General features: G+C 46.0%; 1 protein-coding gene across 1 annotated transcript in view; it reads left to right on the top strand.

Annotated features, from left to right (window-relative positions):
* The window catches only part of zgc:162297 (uncharacterized protein LOC555865 homolog), a 49,554-nt gene extending 30,191 nt beyond the window's left edge, over window positions 1-19,363 (top strand). The window contains exons 4-6 of the mRNA XM_056278921.1: window positions 8,123-8,273; window positions 9,896-10,023; window positions 19,173-19,363. Coding sequence (XP_056134896.1) covers window positions 8,123-8,273; window positions 9,896-10,023; window positions 19,173-19,363 — 470 coding nt within the window. The remainder of the gene's footprint in view (window positions 1-8,122; window positions 8,274-9,895; window positions 10,024-19,172) is intronic.
* The last annotated feature ends 23 nt before the right edge of the window (window positions 19,364-19,386 follow it).

Below are 19,386 nucleotides of genomic sequence, written 5' to 3' on the forward strand. Positions count from 1 at the left end.
CGGAGCAGAAGCATCACAGGATGCCGAGGACTGCACATCAAACAGAGAGACACTGGGTGCTCAAAACGCAGAGCGGAGCAACACCAGCAATGACACCCCGGGGGCAGACAGGCCTCCAAGAGAGAGACGCTTGCCATCGAGGCTGGCAGACTATGATATGACATAGACTGGAGAAATGTAAAAAAAAAACTGTTGGGTCAAGTTCAGTGACGATTGTTGTTTGATGATGCAAATGTGAAATTAACATGTTAAAAGGTCTTATATGATTACAGACTGTTCATAAGTGAATATGTGTTAATGGAGAATTAATACGTGGTTCTAATTAAGGTGAAAGCATACAGAATATGTGGTATGTGTTTTGGTTAGGAATGTTTTGATACTGTCATTATATGGGTTCATGTTTTTTAATTGAAAATAACCTGAAGTTTATTTCCCAGAAAAGGAGGGATGTCATGTACCGGTTTGGCATGTAAGGGCACCCGTATGTATGTGACGTCACCTGTTGATGTGGGGAGAAGCGCGAAGAATATTGTTCGGGCAGTCTTGCAATACGGTGGAATAAAGCAAGCCACGTTAGGCATTGTGTAATAACGGTGTGCCTAATCATTTATAATTAATGACACCTAAATAAGCATATAGGTGGGAATAACAGATCAGAACAGTCGTTGGTTTCAGTCGTTATGCAACTGTATTGTTTATAGGGTGGGGATACCTGCAGTCAGTTTAGAATGAAGAGGTCACTTACAATGACGCTTGAAAGTTTGTGAACCCTTTAGGATTTTCTATATTTCCACATAAATATGACCTTGTGGTGGACACGTATTGGGGATAGAATTCACCCCAGGAACTAAGGGTTAAGTCAGGGTTGCCCTGGCAGGTTAACGCAGGGTTAAGTTATGGTTGTTCAGCCAGTTTTCTGGTTCTTCTTGCCGCCTCCGCTCAGTCGAGCTGTGGTTTTGTTGTCTCTCTGATTTACCGTTGATTAAAGACGTTGCCTACACGGCTAAAGTGTGAACCTACGGTCTTCTCCGTTCCTTCGGCTCTACACTGGTGACCCCGACGTCGGTTTTCGGATAAGTTTTCTGAAACCACACACATTATGGCTACGAATGCCGTTGCAATTAAACTGCCGGAGTTTTGGGAGTCTTCCGCGGCTACATGGTTCGCGTAGGCTGAGGCACAGTTCGCGCTCAGAGACACAACAGCAGACGAGACCAGGTACTACTACGTAGTGGCAGCGCTGGGGTGCGCTACGGCTTCCAGGATAAGCGGGTTCATAACCAACCCACCGGCCGATGGTAAATACGCCGCACTTAAAAATCTCCTCCTTTAAACTTTTGAACTGTCAACAACGGAGAGAGCACGTCGCCTCTTCGCAATTCAGGGCTTGGGAGATGGCAAACCATCGGAGCTAATGAGCAGGATGTTAAATCTACTGGGTCAAGAAAAGCCATGTTTCCTGTTTATGGAGCTGTTTCTGCGCAACATGCCGCCCCACGTCCAGACTGCGCTCGCTAACTCCACCATCACTGATCCCCGTGAGCTGGCAAAGGAGGCTGACCGATTCTTCGTCGTTACACAACGTTCCTCCCATGCCGGTGTGCTGGCTCCTACCTTCACTGGCCCCCCGCCGACATCGCGGGCGTTGCCCGACGGTGGCGCCACAGCGTCAGACCGCTACAAGCCCTCTGGACCTTGTATGTACCACGCTCGATTTGGTGCGAAAGCTAAACGGTGCCGTTCCCCCTGCAACTACAGGCCGACGGGAAACGAGAGGGCCAACACTCAGTAGTGGCCATGAGTGTTGGCGATACGAGCAGGCTACTCTTCATCCTCGACACCATCTCCGGTCGGCGATTTCTCTGTGATACGGGCGCACAGAGAAGCGTGCTCCCTGCTACTGACGTCGACAGCATGGGCGGGGAGCAGGGCCCCCAGTTGGCGACGGCTGACGGCAGCCCTATCCACACCTACGGCGTGCGGTCTGTAGAACTGTGTTTTGGTGGACAACGTTTCACGTGGGAGTTCGTCATGGCCAATGTAACGCTTCCCCTCCTCGGAGCTGATTTTTTGTGCGCTTACGGTTTGCTAGTGGACATTCAGAACAGCCGTCTGGTCGACGCCTTAACCTTCTCCTCCTTCGCATGTACGCGGGGGGAAGTGGCCTATGCAGGGCTAGCCAACTCTCTCTCAGAGGCAGACAAGTTCAACCGCCTCCTCGCTGAGTTCCCTGACCTCACCCAGCCTACCTTCTCAGCACCCACCGCTAAGCATGGGGTGGAGCATCACATTGCTACGAAGGGCCCCCCCGGTCTATGCCAGAGCCAGGCGTCTCGACCCCGCCAAACTCGCCATTGCCAAGTCTGAGTTCGAGCACCTGGAACGCATGGGGATCATCCGCCGCTCTGACAGCCCGTGGGCGTCCCCACTCCACATCGTCGCTAAGCCTGATGGAGGTTGGCGCCCATGCGGGGACTACCGCCGACTAAATGACGCCACCACGCCCGACCGCTATCCTGTCCCGCATATCCAGGACTTTTCTGCAAACCTGTCTGGCAAACGCGTCTTCTCAAAAGTCGACCTGGTCCGTGGTTATCATCAAGTTCCCGTGCACCCCTCGGACATCCCCAAGACAGCGGTGACTACCCCATTCGGCCTATTTGAATTCCTACGAATGCCATTTGGACTCAAAACGCGGCCCAGTCCTTTCAGCGGCTGATGGATTCAGTGCTCCGTGGCCTTCCTTTCATCTTCGTCTATTTGGACGACATACTCATCGCCTCCGAGGAAGAACACATGTCCCATCTTCACGCCCTCTTCACACGCCTCAGCCAGCATGGGCTGATCGTCAACCCGGCGAAGTGCCGGTTCGGGCTGACGGCCATTGATTTCCTCGGGCACCGCATCACTGGGGACGGGGCGGTCCCCCTGCCCTCAAAGGTGGAAGCGGTGGCGGCCTTTCCGCGCCCCCAAACAGCTCGTGCGCTCAGGGAGTTCATCGGGATGGTGACATTCTACCACCGCTTCATTCCCCGAGCCGCCTTTATCATCCGGCCACTGTACGAGGCGCTGAAAGGCAAGTCCCCCAACCAGGCGGTCGACTGGACAGCAGAGCGGGACCGTGCGTTCACTGAGACTAAAGCTGCGCTCTCCCAGACTACCCAGCTAGCGCATCCTTCACCTACAGCGCCTATTTCCATAACCACGGATGCATCGGACTATGCTGTTGGTGCGGTTCAGGAACAGTGGGTGGGTGGGGGGGGGGGGGCTTGGCAGCCTTTGGCCTTTTTCAGTCGCCAGCTTACACTCCGAGAGCGCAAGTATAGTACTTTTGACAGGGAACTCCTCGGTCTCTGGCTCGCCGTCCGGCATTTCCGGTTCCTGCTAGAGGGCCACGAGTTTACTGCGTACGTGGACCACAAGCCCCTCACGTTTGCCATGTCCAAGATGGCCGAGCCATGGTCCGCTCGCCAGCAGCGACAACTCTCCTACATTTCGGAATTCACTACCGACATCCAGCACGTCGCTGGTAAGTCTAACCAGGTAGCTGACTGCCTCTCTAGGGCAGTGATTGGAGCGGTCCACCTAGGCCTGGACTATGCACAGATGGCCGCTGACCAGGCCACGGACCCGAGCATCCTCCGTCTCCGGACCTCCGACATGGGGCTCCGCCTGCAGGACGTTCCTTTCAGCGACACAGGTGTCACCCTCCTGTGTGACGTCTCCACAGGACAGCCCAGGCCCATCGTCCTGGACAGCTGGAGACGCCCCATATTTGAAGCTGTGCACGGCCTCTCTCATCCAGGCGGTAAGCCAGCCGTGCGCCTGACCTCTGCTAAGTTTGTGTGGGAGGGACTTAAGAGAGACGTGAAAGCGTGGGCCGACTCGTGTGTTGCCTGTCAGCGGGCTAAGATACACCGCCACATTAAGGCGCCCCTGGAACGCTTTACAGTGCCGGAGAGACGATTTGACCATGTCCACGTCGACCTGGTTGGTCCCCTACCCCCCTCCCATGGGTTCACCTACCTCTTCACTGTGGTGGACAGGACTACGCGCTGGCCTGAAGCTGTTCCCCTGGCATCCACGACGTCTGCTGATGTGGCCCGGGCTTTTATTGGGTCGTGGGTCTCACGTTTCGGTACGCCTTCCGACCTTTCATCTGACCGCGGGCCACAGTTTACCTCAGAGCTATGGAATGCTGTGGGTGAGGCTCTGGGTGTCAAGCTTCACCGCACTACCACCTACCACCCTCAGGCGAACGGCCTATGTGAGCGCTTCCACCGGTCCATGAAGGCTGCGCTTCGGGCTATTCTCAAGGACTGCAACTGGGTCGACAAGCTCCCATGGGTCATGCTGGGCCTGCGGACCGCCCCGAAGGAAGACCTACAAGCCTCCTCTGCGGAGCTGGTGTACGGCACGCCGCTGCGAGTCCCAGGCGATTTCATGCCCAACGCAACGCGTCCCTGGTCAGCTGTGGACCAACGAGCCTCCTTGCTGGACGGGGTCAGAGCTTTCACACCCGTCCCTACCACCCAACACGGCGCTCCAGTGTCCCAGGTGCTCCCAGGTCTGCAGTCAGCGGACTACGTGTTCATCCGTCACGACGCACACTGCCCCCCTCTGCAACCCCCTTATGACGGCCCCTTCCGCGTCCTGGAATGGGGAACTAAGCACCTGGTGGTGGATTTTGGGGGCACGGCCGAGCATGTTTCAGTGGACCGAGTTAAACCCGCACACCTGGACTTGACGCAGCCGTTGGAGTTAGCCCAACCTCCTCGTCGCGGTCGTCCCCCGGCTCCGCCTCCTCCCCCCGTGGAGGCCCGCGCTGCCTCTTCTGCTCCTCAGGCCGACCTCCACAGGCCCGCGTCAATGCCTCCCAGAGACACTCCGGCCCCTGTTACCCAGAGCTGCCGCGGACGGCCTGTCGTCCCCCCGCACCTGCCTGACTTCGATTACTAGGGCGAATTCTGGGGGGGCTCATGTGGTGGACACGTATTGGGGATAGAATTCACCCCAGGAACTAAGGGTTAAGTCAGGGTTGCCCTGGCAGGTTAATGCAGGGTTAAGTTATGGTTGTTCAGCCAGTTTTCTGGTTATTCTTGCCGCCTCCGCTCAGTCGAGCTGTGGTTTTGTTATCTCTCTGATTTACCGTTGATTAAAGAAAGTTGCCTACACGGCTAAAGTGTGAACCTACGGTCTTCTCCGTTCCTTCGGCTCTACAACCTAAAACATCATCAGATTTTAACACAAGTCCTAAAAGTAGATAAAAAGAAGCCAATTAAACAAATGAGACAAAAATATTATACTTGGTCATTTATTTATTGAGGAAAATTATCCAATGTTACATGTCTGTGAGTGACAAAAGTATGTGAATCTTTGCTTTCAGTATCTGATATGACCCCCTTGTGCATTTAACTGCAACTAAACTTTTCTGGTAACTGTTGATCAGTCCTGCACATCGGCTTGGAGGAATTTTAGTCCATTCCTCCGTACAGAACAGCTTCAACTCTGGGATGTTGTTGGGTCTCCTCACATGAACTGCTCGCTTCAGTTCCTTACACAACATTTCAATTGGATTAAGGTCAGGACTTTGACTTGGCCATTCCAAAACGTTAACTTTATTTTTCTTTAACCATTCTTTGGTAGAATGACTTGTGTGCTTAGGGTCGTCGTCTTGCTGCATCACCCACATTCTCTTGAGATTCAGTTCACGGACAGATGTCCTGATATTTTCCTTAAGAATTCACTGGTATAATTCAGAATTCATTGTTCCGTCAATGATGGCAAGCCATCCTGGCCCAGATGGCGCAAAACAGGCCCAAACCATGGTACTACCACCACCATGTTTCACTGATGGGATAAGGTTCTTATGCTGGAATGCAGTGTTTTCCTTTCTCCAAACATAATTTAGATTGGATTGTTTTATTAGCCACACGACCAAGGCCGGTGGAATTTGTTTTTGGTACACAAACTCTGCAGCACAATACATACCTGAACAACAGACACGCCACATATTATTACAAACAATACAGTTGCACAATAACAGAAACAGATGACGCTTCTCATTTAAACCAAAAAGTTCTATTTTGGTCTTATCCGTCCACAAAAAAATTTCCAATTGCCTTCTGGCTTGTCCATGTGATCTTTAGCAAACTGTAGAGAGGCAGCAATACTCTTTTTGGAGAGCAGTGGCTTTCTTCTTGCAACCCTGCCACGCACACCATTGTTGTTCAGTGTTCTCCTGATGGTAGACTCATGAACATTAGCCAATGTGAGAGAGGCCTTTAGTTGCTTAGAAGTTACCTTGGGTTCCTTTGCGACCTGGCCGACTATTACATGTAACGTGCACGGATAAATAGACCCACTAGCCCCTGGCTAACAGGTCAGACCCTTTAGTCGACTGGTTAAAGTTGTCGCCTATGGTGTGGGAGATCCGGGTTCATGTTCCAGCTCCCAGGCTGACCCCCAAATTCGCTACATTGGTGTCAGAAGTGGGATGGCGAGACCGTGAGACCATCGGAAGCGCGGGCGCCCAGAGGCGTGAGGAGCCTGATATGCTGAAGCGCGGGGACGCGCTTCCCGAAGGAGGGGGGTAGTGTAACGTGCACAGATAAACAGACTCGGTAGCCCTTGGCTAATGGGTCAGACCCTTTAGTCCACTAGTTAACATTGTCGCCCGTGGTGCGGGAGTTCACGGACTGCCCCCCGAATTCGCTACATACACGCCTTGCTCTTGGAGTGATCTTTGATGGTCGACAACTCCTAGGGAGGTAACAATGGTCTTGAATTTCCTCCATTTGTACACAATCTGTCTGACTGTGGATTGGTGGAGTCCAAACTCTTTAGAGATGGTTTTGTAACCTTTTCCAGCCTGATGAGCATCAACAACACTTCTTCTGAGGTCTTCAGAAATCTCCTTTGTTCTTGCCATGATGCACTTCCACAAACATGTGTTGTGAAGACCAGAGTTTAATGGACCCCTGTTCTTTAAATAAAACAAGGCACCCACTCACACCTGATTGTCATCCCATTGATTGAAAACACCTGACTCTAATTTCACCTTCAAATTAACTGCTAATCTTAGAGGTTCGTATACTTTTACCACTCACAAATATGTAATATTGGATCATTTTCCTCAATAAATAAATGACCAAGTATAATATGTTTTGTCTGATGATGTTTTAGGTCATATTTATGCTGAAATATAGATAATTCTAAAGGGTTCGCAAACTTTCAAGCGCCACTGTAGATGAGTGATGAAATGTATCTGTCAATAAATGTTGTGTCCAGATGAACTGATTCAACGTTTTTTGAAAACAGAAACAGTGGCATAATGACTGAAACCAACGATTGGTATCATATGCAAATTGCGATGACCATTAACTAGAGTTTCAATGGCCATGTGTACTATTCACAGAGGATTGGGAAATAGTTGTAATCACAGCATTGTAAAATGGCAACAGATGTGCTCTTAGCTGCCCCCCCCCCCGTTCCGTTCAGCTTTTGGATTTAGTTTCATCATCCATGTTAATGTCCAAGCAGCAAATGCTATAGATAGAATATATTACAATAAAAAAAAACCCACACATTTCATATTAGAAATTATGGGAATAGGACAGTGGTTTAGAGTCAATACTATTAATCTCACAGCAAGATGGTCCAGTGTTTCATTTCAGCCCCTTTATGTGGCGTTTGTATGCTATCTGTAAGTATGTGTGATTGTTCTCCCTGAGTGCTCAAAATTTCTCCCAAAGTCCAAAGACATGCAAATAATGCGAATTGTAGCCTTAAAATCTCCCATTGTTATGAGTGGTGTTTAAGTAATTTGTGTGTGGGCCTTGCAATGGGCCAGGCAACCTGCCCAGGGTGTTTCCCTGCCTTTTCCCTAATGCTTGCTGGGGTAGGCCACAGCCTCTGGCAACCTTGAAGTGGGCATAAAGAATGAATGAATTAATGCATGAATAGAAATAACTGTCTAAACAAATACTACCTGTTTAGACTACCTGTATTGATGACTAATCTAACACCATTTGACCTTGCGCCTAATGTCCCAATTTCAAGACCCTTAACAGAAACTCTAATTCTAGCTCTGTAATGTCATCTTATTGCATTTTTGTCAAAGGTCTGGATTTCATTAGAGCTGAGGGATACATCTTTTCCCATGTGGCTGATGAAGGCCTTTTAAATGCGTGTGCTGGTGACCTGCTGAGATACCGGAAAAAAATAGGGGCTGAGCATGTGCAGATCTTCACTGATATCAAAAAGAAACATAGGTGAGCAATGTATTTGTGTATGCTCAATAAACCAGGTAAGAAAATCAAAGAATCAAAGAAGGTTGAATCAGTTCATCTGGACACAATGTTTATTAACAGATTCGTTTCCTCACTCATCTAAGTGACATATTCAGTCTAAAGTGACTGCAGGTATCCCCACGCTTATAAACAATACAGTTGCATAACGACTGAAACCAACAACCAGTTTCATATGCAAATATGGGCGTGGCCATTAACTACAGATTAAATGGCCATGTGTACTATTCACAAAGGATTTGGGAATGTTCGCAGCATTGTAAGATGCACTGCACTGCATTTTATATAGCACTTTTCTAGTCTACCAACCACTCGAAGCATTTTTTTTACAATGCATGCCTCACATTCACCCATTCACACACTCGTTCATACACTGATGACGCCATTGATACTCACCCACAGGTGGCTCAGTATATAGTTCTGTCTTAATGAGATGCTTGTGGCCTCTCCTGTTGGTGTACAATAGACTGTGATGGTGACAGAAACTAGACACTGGCCAAGAGGATGGCACAACACAGAAGAGCCAATGCATCAAGCCAGGACTCTGCAGTCTACACCCAGGCCAGTGGCGACTCTTTCTAGGATGAGGATGTGCATATACGGATAGGGAGGAATGCTGGTTTGAACGGGGAGTCAAAGAGGCCATCTATGTGAATAGGGAATGACCAATGACCATCCCTGAACTGGGGGGGGGGGCTGAGTAAATCTGTCCCCATCTTACAATGCTGTGATTTCAAACATTCCCAAATCCTCTGTGAATAGTACACATGGCAGTTGAAATTCTAGTTAATGGTCACGCCCATATTTGCACATGAAATTGGTCATTGGTTTGGGTCGTTATGCAACTGTATTGTTTATAAGGGTGGGGATACCTGCAGTCAGTTTAGACCGATGAGGTCACTTAGATGAGTGATGAAACATATCTGTCAGTAAACGTGTCCAAATGAACTGATTCCACCTTCTTTGATAGGTGAGCAATCAATCCGCCTACTTCGATTAGTCAGCAGACCGATGAACCACTGATACCAATTTATCACTTGAACACTGTTTTTGACACATTCATTTTACATCTATGACTGCACTAGCTGTTGCAGGACACCAATCCCACATTTTCACCAAAAATTCAGATAAATAAAAGCAATACCAAGTAGTGATATACAGAAAATATGAAGTCGGACTCAGAATGTGCAGCATCATTACACATACAAGGAATTTGACTTGGTGTGTTGTTCACATGATAACATATAGCGCAGATGGAATGTAGCACAGGTTATTAAAAGTGGAATATCTGGGCCTATCTGGGATAGGCTTTTTATAAATATAAGAAGTGTAGGATATAAATATTATATTCATTACCCTTTCAGTAAGCCTTGATATCTTTTTTTTCCTGAAATAGATCAAGTAAAAAAGTTGCTTGACACATTGTTTTTAGTGTTAGATTTCAATTGTCTCTAGTACACCACCCTAATTACTGCTAATATCTTAATTGGCAGTAAAAGTGGCGTTATTGTGGAACTACTGTGGAATAGTTCTGATCAGTGTGCTTGTATGTATACATGCTTGTGTTTGTACCTATGCATTCTCAGCTCTCATGCACTGACGTCAGACATGAGTATCGAGGAGACAGCCAGAGCTGCAGAGTTCTTTCTCTCAGACGGACTCATCATCACTGGACGTGCAACTGGGATGCAGGCGGACCCATGGGAACTCAGAGGTACTGTCACAAAAACTCCATAACTGTCACAACTCTTCAGTGGCAGGAGCCATTTAGCGCTGTAATGACACCTGGCTTTGATCACTCCCTGCCCCAGAGGTAAAAAAAAAAAGTAAATAGAAATCCTGTCATTTTCACTGTCATAATGTTTAGTGTATTAACCATTTTCCTACATTTTTCTACATTTTATGATGATAATGGAGTCTACTTCATGTAGCCCTGACAGTGCTATTGCGTTTCCATCAATGTAATTAAGTATGAATTAAAAGAACCGTACATGTACTCGTTCCACTAATGGGGGTAACCCATTTTCTGTCCTCTAGTTAGTGCCCTCGGTAGCCACCAAAGGGCTCCCTCTGCTCCCATGTAGCAGTGATTGAGCAAAGAAGCTCCTGTCAGCAGTGCATTTCTATTCGTTGGGATGGTTTACATTCAGATGAGCACTCAGCATTCACCTAATATGGTACACATCTGAGGCCATGGCTCAGTGTCTGGGTCTTGGCTTAGGAATGCTCAGTATTTTCCTGAGGTGAACAGGAATCCCCATCCCTTTACTAAAACACGCACAAGCAGACACAATGTCTGATATTTATACAAGCAACAGTGACAGTGAGATGCATCAGAGTCTTCTCTACTAAAGAAAAGGAGAGGTTGAGTTGATGACCAGGGAGCTTTTAAATCTGGCTGCTTGCCTGATAATGGAAATCAAGGCTTTGGATAGAAATGTCTCTTCACTCTGGAGAGGCAGTGGACCTGCGTCTTAGAGTTTACCCTTCTAAGAGCCAGTCTAAAATAGACTGTGGCTGTACTACAAAAACGTCCTTACTTGCAGATCATATCTTAATTGTTTGGTAACCACGGTAATTAAAGTTAGGACCTGATTTTGAGAAAAAAAAATGCCATTGCAGATAAACAGTTCCTACCAAAGGCAATGTTCCTATCCTAACTCCAGATAGGAAAAGTGTATCACACAAGCATCCTAACTTCCATCCATTATCCATCCATTATCTGAACTGCTTATCCTGCTCTAAGGGTCGCAGGGATGCTCGAGCCTATCCCAGTAGTCATTGAGCGGCAGGCGGGGAGACACCCTGGACAGGCCACCAGGCCATCACAGGGCCCACACACACACACACACACACACACACACACACACACACACACACACACACACACACACACACATTCATACCTAGGGACAATTTTAGTAATACCGATTCACCTGACCTACATGTCTTTGGATTGTGGGAGGAAACTGGAGCACCCGGAGGAAACCCACGCAGACACGGGGAGAACATGCAAATGCCACACAGAGGATGACCCGGGATGACCCCAAGGTTGGACTACCCGGGAGCTCAAACCCAGGACCTTCTTGCTGTGAGGTGACTGCACTAACCACTGCGCCACCATGCTGGCCTTTTTAAAGGATGCTGGAGCCTATCCCAGCAGTCATAGGGCGGCAGGCGGAGAGACACCCTGGACAAGCCACCAGTCCATCACAGGGCTGAATCCTAACTTCCTAAAATCTTAAATAACCTCTCTTAACTTTAGGATAACCGTTAAGCTGTCCTAACTTTCACTTTTCCACCAGGTTGTGTTAGCTAACTTTTTTAATGGCTTCTCTGTTATTGCTCTTACCAACAAAATATCAACAGGCGAAACTTATTCACTGAGAGGCTTATGGCAGACCCTAATGATGTATCGCAGTTTGATGACAAAACGCTTGTTGGTAGATTGCTACAGGCTACTCCGGGCCATGATCCTGCAGTTAGCCAAGCAACCACGGCCAGCTTTGGAGAGACCAACCAGGCGACATGAGGCTCTTCTGGTTGTGGTGCAACTGACAAATGCACTTCTTTTTTTTTTTTTGAAAAATGATATTTTCAAAGTGAAGTGGCTGACATAGCACAAATATCTTAGCCTGCTATGTCATGCAATTTAATCGAGGTGGCAACAGCAATTAGCAATTTGGCTGCTCGTTACATACAGTTTTCAAGGATGGAGGAACTCATCTAATCAAGGCGGCTTTCTACCCAGGATGTCGGATGCTTGGTGTAATTGAACTGTTTCCATTTCCTGTCAAAGACCCCAGTTGGGAGGATGAGACAACATACGTATGCCGCAAAGGATACCATGCCAACAACATGCAAGCCATAGGAGATTACAATATGATGATTAGGCATGTGATAGCAATGTGGCCTGGCTCAAGATGCGTTCATCTTTAAGACAAGGTAGTGTTTTTGTGAAGTGCCGTGGTTATTTCTGGACCTTCCCAACTAAACAAGACAACTTAAACTGTAAGCTTAACACTTTCATTGCAGCGCAATCCAGTGAACCTTATCTTAGTAAATATAAAATTCTTCACAGTATAAACCCCAAATCTAGTCTCTCATGGAATAGCATCGCACCACAGCTTCACTATTTTGACCCGCATTGTTTAGGGGACATTAGAGGGACGGCTGAAGTTGGACGGTTTGGAGACAAAGCAGGAGAGGCAAGATTGAGATGGTTTGGACATGCGTGGAGGAGAGATGCTGGGTATATTGGGAGAAGGATGCTAAAAATGGAGCTGCCAGGGAAGAGGAAAAGAGGAAGGCCAAAGAGGAGGTTTATGGATGCAGTGGCTGGTGTAACAGAGGAAGATTCAGAAGACAGGAAGAAATGAAAACGGATGATCCGTTGTGGTGACCCCTAATGGGAGCAGCCAAAAGTAGTAGTAGTAGTAGTAGTAGATTGTTTAGGGGACATAAGGAATAGGAGATGTCCAAAGACATATAGGTCAGGTGAATCGGCCGTGCTAAAAAATTGTCCCTAGGTGTGAATATGTGTGTGTGTGTGTGTCGGCCCTGTGATGGCCTGGCGGCCTGTCCAGGGTGTCTCCCCACCTGCCGCCCAATGACTGCTGGGATAGGCTCCAACATCCCAGTGACCCTGAGAACAGGATAAAGTGGTTTGGATAATGGATGGGTGGAGATAAATGAAGTGGCTTTTTAACATCCATACATCCATCCATTATCCAAACAGCATTATCCTACTCAGAGTCACAGGGATGCTGGAGCCTATCCCAGCAGTCATTGGGCAGCAGGCAGGGAGACACCCTGGACAGTCCGCCAGGCTATCACAGGGCGCTTTTTAGCATTTCAGGGGGTAATTTATTTCATATTGTAACGACCACGGATGAATAGACTCGCTAGCCCTTGGCTAACGGGACAGACCCTTTAGTCGACTGGTTAACATAGTCGCCCATGGTGCAGGAGACTGTGTTCGCATCCCGGCTGCAGTGGTTCCTGGCTGCCCCCTGAATTCGCTACAATCCATCCATTATCCAAACCACTTATCCTATTCAGGGTCACGAGGATGCTGGAGCCTATCCCAGCAGTCATTGGGTGGCAGGCGGGGAGACACCCTGAACAGGCCGCCAGTCCATCAGAGGGCTGACACACACACACATTCAATACCTAGGGATAATTTAAAATGGCCGATTCACTCAACCTATGTCTTTGGACTGTGGGAGGAAACCGGAGCACCTGGAGGAAACTCACGCAGACACAGGGGGTACATGCAAGCTCTACACAGAGAACGACCTGGGACCACCCCCAAGGTTGGACTATCGCGGGGCTCGAACCCAGGACCTTCTTGCTGTGAGATGACCGCGCTAACCACTGCGCAACCGTGCCACCCAGCAGCCAAATCAATGTTAGAAAATACAATGCATATTTATTGATAGTGTGTGTGTGTGTGTGTGTGTGTGTGTGTGTGTGTGTGTGTGTGTGTGTGTGTGTGTGTGTGTGTGTGTGTGTGTGTGTGTGTGTGAGAGAGAGCGAGAGAGAGAGAGAGCGAGAGAGAGAGCGAGAGATGGACTTGGTTAACTGAGACATACGTACTCTGATGGTACAGACATACACTCTGATGGTGTAATTTGCTACAATATGTAGGCTAAATAGGGTTACAGATGAGGAATATGGGCCAAAAATATAGCTTCAGTTCTTCATAGGAGATAAATTTGGATCAAATTACATTGGTGATATTGGCAACATATTTTCAAGTTATTAATATTATTATTGTTATTATTATTGTTATTATTATTATTGTTGTATTATTATTACTATCATTATCATTATTTTTTTAAAATTATTATTATTATTATGAGTTTTCCAAGTGTGGGTGCTCTTTTTCAGCAATGCCCGGCTTTACACTGAGACAACTGTATATTCAATTTAGGCCTATACAGGTATAAAAAAAATTTCAATTTGCAAAGAGTAATTTATTTTGGCAATCCTTCTAGCCCTGTCTTCATTCTAACACTTAAGCACATGTCTGCAGTCACATCCAATGTTTATCTGGAGTGGCTGTCAGCTTGGTGACTCTGGATATCCTGTAAAGATATTCCTAATGGGAAATTAACACATGACAGCAGACATGCAGTAATTTGGAAACATCTTTGTATCATCTAAACCGTAGGCCTACCAGTAGTGTTGTTAGTAGGCTACTTTCAATTTATTTGTTATCTATTAGGTACACTCCAGCTCACAGAAAATGCAGGGCAAGACAGGAGCATCTGTTCGAAGTCTGGAAGAGCAGGTATTATAAAATGAAAACACCAACGTTATTGAGCTGGCAATAGGCCAAAACTCTCAACAGCGCAAGAACCTAATATAGTAAATATTTTTCAAATATCAGATGGAGGTGCCATGACACACAAGTGGAGGCTACCTCAAGTATTCACCAGAGAAAGTGTTTTTATTCAGAAAGCCACAGCTGTGCTACACAACCTATGAGGACTGGTAAACCTCCCGCACCCTGAGATGGACGCAGGCCCAGCAGAATGCAATTAAGCTGAAGAAATGCTGCCACAGGGAGATAACACTGGGCTGAACATACAAAATAAACTAATCCAGGATTTCTTCACAAGACCCGAAGATAAATAATAAATACATGGATGGATAGCAGATAAAATAATTTATTGTAAATTCACAACACAGGATAATAATAATAACAATAACTTTATTTATATAGCACTTTCCTAAAACAATGTTACAAAGTGTTTTACAAAGAAATAAAACCAGACAAGGCAAAAATAAGGTGGCATGGTGGTGCAGTGTTTAATGCGGCTGCCTCATACCAAGAAGGTCCTGAGTTCGAACCCCAGGCTAGTCCAACCTTGGGGGTCATCCCGGTTCATCATCTGTGTGGAGTTTGCATGTTCTCTCCGTGTCTGCATGCCTTTCCTCCGGATGCTCCTGTTTCCTCCCACATTTCAAAGACATACAGGTCAGATGAATCGGCCATAATAAATTGTTCCTAGGTGTGTGTGTGTGTCAGCCCTGTGATGGCCTGGCAGCCTGCACAGGGTGTCCCCCCGCCTGCTACCCAATGAGTGCTGGGATAGGCTCCAGTATGGCAGTATCCCCCAACCCCGGCAAGGATAAGCAGCTTGGATAATGGATTTTTTTTTTAGATACTTTATTAATTCCCATAGGGAAATTATGCTCTGCATTTAACCCATCCTAGCCATGTAGCTATGAGCAGTGGGCAGCCACCGTGCAGCACCCAGAGACCAACTCCAGTAGTCTTGCCATGCCTCAGTCAGGGGCACGAACAGTATTATAACCCTAACACGCATGTGTTTTTGATGGTGGGAAGAAACCTGAGCACCCGGAGGAAACCCATGTAGACACAGGGAGAACATGCAAACTCCACACAGAGGACGACCTGGGATGACCCCCCAAGGTTGGATAACCCCAGGGTTTGAACCCAGGACCTTCTTGCTGTGAGGCGACAGCACTAACCACTGGGCCACCGTTCTGCCCAATGGATTGATGGAAGACAAAAATAAGAATAAGACCAAATAAGTAAGAGTAAAAACAAAAACGGTATTAAAAAATAAAAACAAATAAACATTTGTAAAAGCTTTCACAAAAAGAAACGTTTTATGATGATATTTAAAAGAAGCTAGATGTGGTTTCTCTTAGTTCGACAGGAAGAGAGTTCCATAGTGTGAGGGCTTGAACAGCAAAAGCCCAATCACCCTTTGCAACAAACCGAGACCTGGGAATAACCAGCAGGGCTCTATCTACAGATCTTAATGGTTGAGAGGGTGTATACCAGGTCAGTAAATCAGAAATGTATTTAGGAGCAAGACCGTTTAAAGCCTTAAAAGTGAGCAATAAAATTTGGGTGAAGGATGAGGATGTGCACGTCCTTGATAGGGAGGAACGCTGGTTTGAACGGGGCGTCAAAGAGACCATCTATGTGAAAAGGTAACGGCCATCCCTGAACCGGGGGGGGGGCTAAGATTACATCTGTTGCCATCTTACAATGCTGTGACTGCAAACATTATCCTCTGTGAATAGTACACATGGCCATTGTAACTCAAGTTAATGGTCATGAAACTGATCGCTGGTTTTGGTCATTATGCCACTGTATTGTTTATAAGTGTGGGGATACCTGCAGTCAGCTAAGACTGAAGAGGTCACTTAGATGGGTTAATGAAATGTTTCTCCAGCTAAACGTTGTGTCCAGATGAACTGATTCAACTCTCTGGGATTTCCTTACCTGGATTATTGAGGATGCATCAATTCACCACATAGACCTATTGTAAAAATAAAAATAAATACAGATAAATAAATACTGATCTAAATAAATACAGATAAAAATGTCATGCTTATATTTCATTATGACTGCTGGGATAGGCTCCAGCATCCCGCGACCTCGATTGGGATAGGTGGTTTAAATAATGGATGGATGGAGGGATATTTCATTATTACGCTTTTTGCACAGCAGTTTTGCCCTGCACTTCTCATGTTTAAACTTCTCGCTTTCTAGCATCAGTTGCTCTCTCTCAATAGCCTGTCTCTCCTTGTCAAGCTCCAGCTGCTCCTTCTCTCCAGCAGATCCAGGGTGTCTGATGACGTGCTGGATGGCTTCCAATCTTCTTCTTCTTTTTTTGCTGCAAAATGAAATTGGACAGTCTTTTAGACGGCTATAATTATGCTAACAATAAGCTTATATATCACATGGAGGATATAGAACAATTTGGTTGAATTAAATAAATATAGACTATTATTTGCAGTAGTTATTACCAGTTTAACTTACCTGGGGGTGGTGTCAATATGATCACAGCTGGTGACTGAGGACTACTCAGCTCCTTCAAAACCACCTGTTCATCAGCCAGGTCTGACAGCTGGCTAGTTGCTATATCAACAAACTCAACACTGTCCACCCCTAGGCCAACTTCATACCCACCAGGAATGCCTGTATGAATATGTAAGTTTGTAAAGGCTGTATGTAGTTAATGTATCATAATACAAGTGTAAGATAGGAGATAGGTTAACGACAAGAAAACTATGAAAAACATAATGTTGGCCCTCAGTCTTTCCAGAGGAGTCCCACAATAAGGGTTTCTGCTGGGGTCAGTGAAGTAGCACAGGAGAAGCCACCACTGGTTTTCTTCTGCTCTTTGGACTTAAGAGTTGCCTTCCTCTTGGTATCACTTGTAGAGCTGGGCAATATATCAATATTATATCGGGATTGTGATATAATTACAGATATCATCTGGGATTTTGGATATTGTAAAATCATGATATGACAAGTGTTGACTTTTCCTGGTTTTAAAGGCTGCATTACAGTAATTATGCAATTTTCTGAACTTGTTAAACTGTTCTAGCTGTTATATTATTTGTCGCTACCTGTTTGAACATCGTATCCACATTACTAATGAGTGTTTATCAAAAATGTAATTGCGTAAATATTTTGTGAGCGCATCAATAGTCATCTGTACAATCTCATCAACATATCGAGATCAAGGTATTGGTCAAAAAATATTGTGATATTTGATTTTGTCCATATTGCCCAGCCCTTCACTTGACAGTGTACTTGTTTTCTTTTTGACAGCATCAATGCCAAACTGGATGCCGGATACGGCGAAAGCTGTGAATGCTATCTTAGCCCACTCTCTTTTATCTCCTGAGTTAGCATTGTTATAAATTTTCCAAACAGAACATCTTTGGATATCTCTACAAATGTTACAAACTCATCTGTCTTGACACTTAGTGCCCGTCATTGTTTTTGCTCCATTTTATGTTTCAGTATATTTCAATGAGAAAAACAAACGGTTACAACGTTTGTTTGTTTTTTAGCTTGGGGAGATGAGAAAAGTAGCATCGGTTGCTAGGTAACAAACATAAAAGTAGATAAGCAATGTAGTATTGAGTATTTAGGATTTCCTAAACTGAGATGAGATAGGATGAAGTAAGATAAGATAGGATTTTCTTTTTAATACCAAATTAGAAAAAATCCTATCTTAGACTCTTCCTATCTTAAGACTTGAGATGGGACATTTCTGTAATACGGCCCCTGCTGCACCTCTATTTTAAGCAGTCTCCAATTGGACCCATAACACTGTAAACAGATGAAGCAAATCAACACACAGCTTTAATTTCATACACACAAGAGGGACCTTTCCCTCTCTCTCTCTCTCTCTCTCTCTCTCTCTCTCTCTCTCTCTCTCACACACACACACACACACACACACACACACACACACACACACACACACACACACACACACACACACACACACACACACACAACATTTGTAAACAAACATGGGGACATTGCTCTTGCGCTGTTTCTATTGCCAACACAAACATGCAGATACAGGCCAGACAGAGCGACACCTGAGCTCACATGCCAGTTAAGAGGTTAGCCTTTACAGTTCATCAGGTAGTATGCTAGACTCAGGAATAGCCTGCTTTCATCTAGTCCCTTTTTTGGAGGGGACCTGACTGCGGTGTCACTGGCATGGTATTCACACACAGATGTTGAATTGAAAGAATGATAAAATAACCCTATATAGTAAGTTTATAAATCAACTCTAAGCTCTGAAGTATAGCACACAAGATTGTATATCTGAATATGAAGTGTTTGACATCTTCTTTGTGTAGACTTTGGTTGTAGACCAGGCTTAATCTGTATTCAGATGTTACCCACAAGATGCATAAGAGTTCTCTACATACTGCACTACATACGCTTTTTAACACAAGTAAAGAAACGTTGCATGTAGCGTGGGGCAGGATGCAACCATGACTTAATTCAAAATTCTATCACTTGAATTATGATGTTGTTTGTTTATTTCTCTCTTTTTGCAGAAGTTGCCCAAGCCGTGAGAACTCCAGTGCTGATTGGATCAGGAGTGACCTACAACAATGTGGAACACTACCTTGATTCAAACGCCATGATCATTGGCTCTCACTTCAAAAGGGACGGCCACTGGGCCAACACTGTCGACCCAGAACGCGTCAATAGGTTCATGGATAAGGTGCATGAACTTCGAAAATGAGAATTTATGGTGCTGCCACAATT

This window comes from Lampris incognitus, chromosome 4 (genome assembly GCF_029633865.1).
Source record: "Lampris incognitus isolate fLamInc1 chromosome 4, fLamInc1.hap2, whole genome shotgun sequence".
NCBI classification, from domain to species: domain Eukaryota; kingdom Metazoa; phylum Chordata; class Actinopteri; order Lampriformes; family Lampridae; genus Lampris; species Lampris incognitus.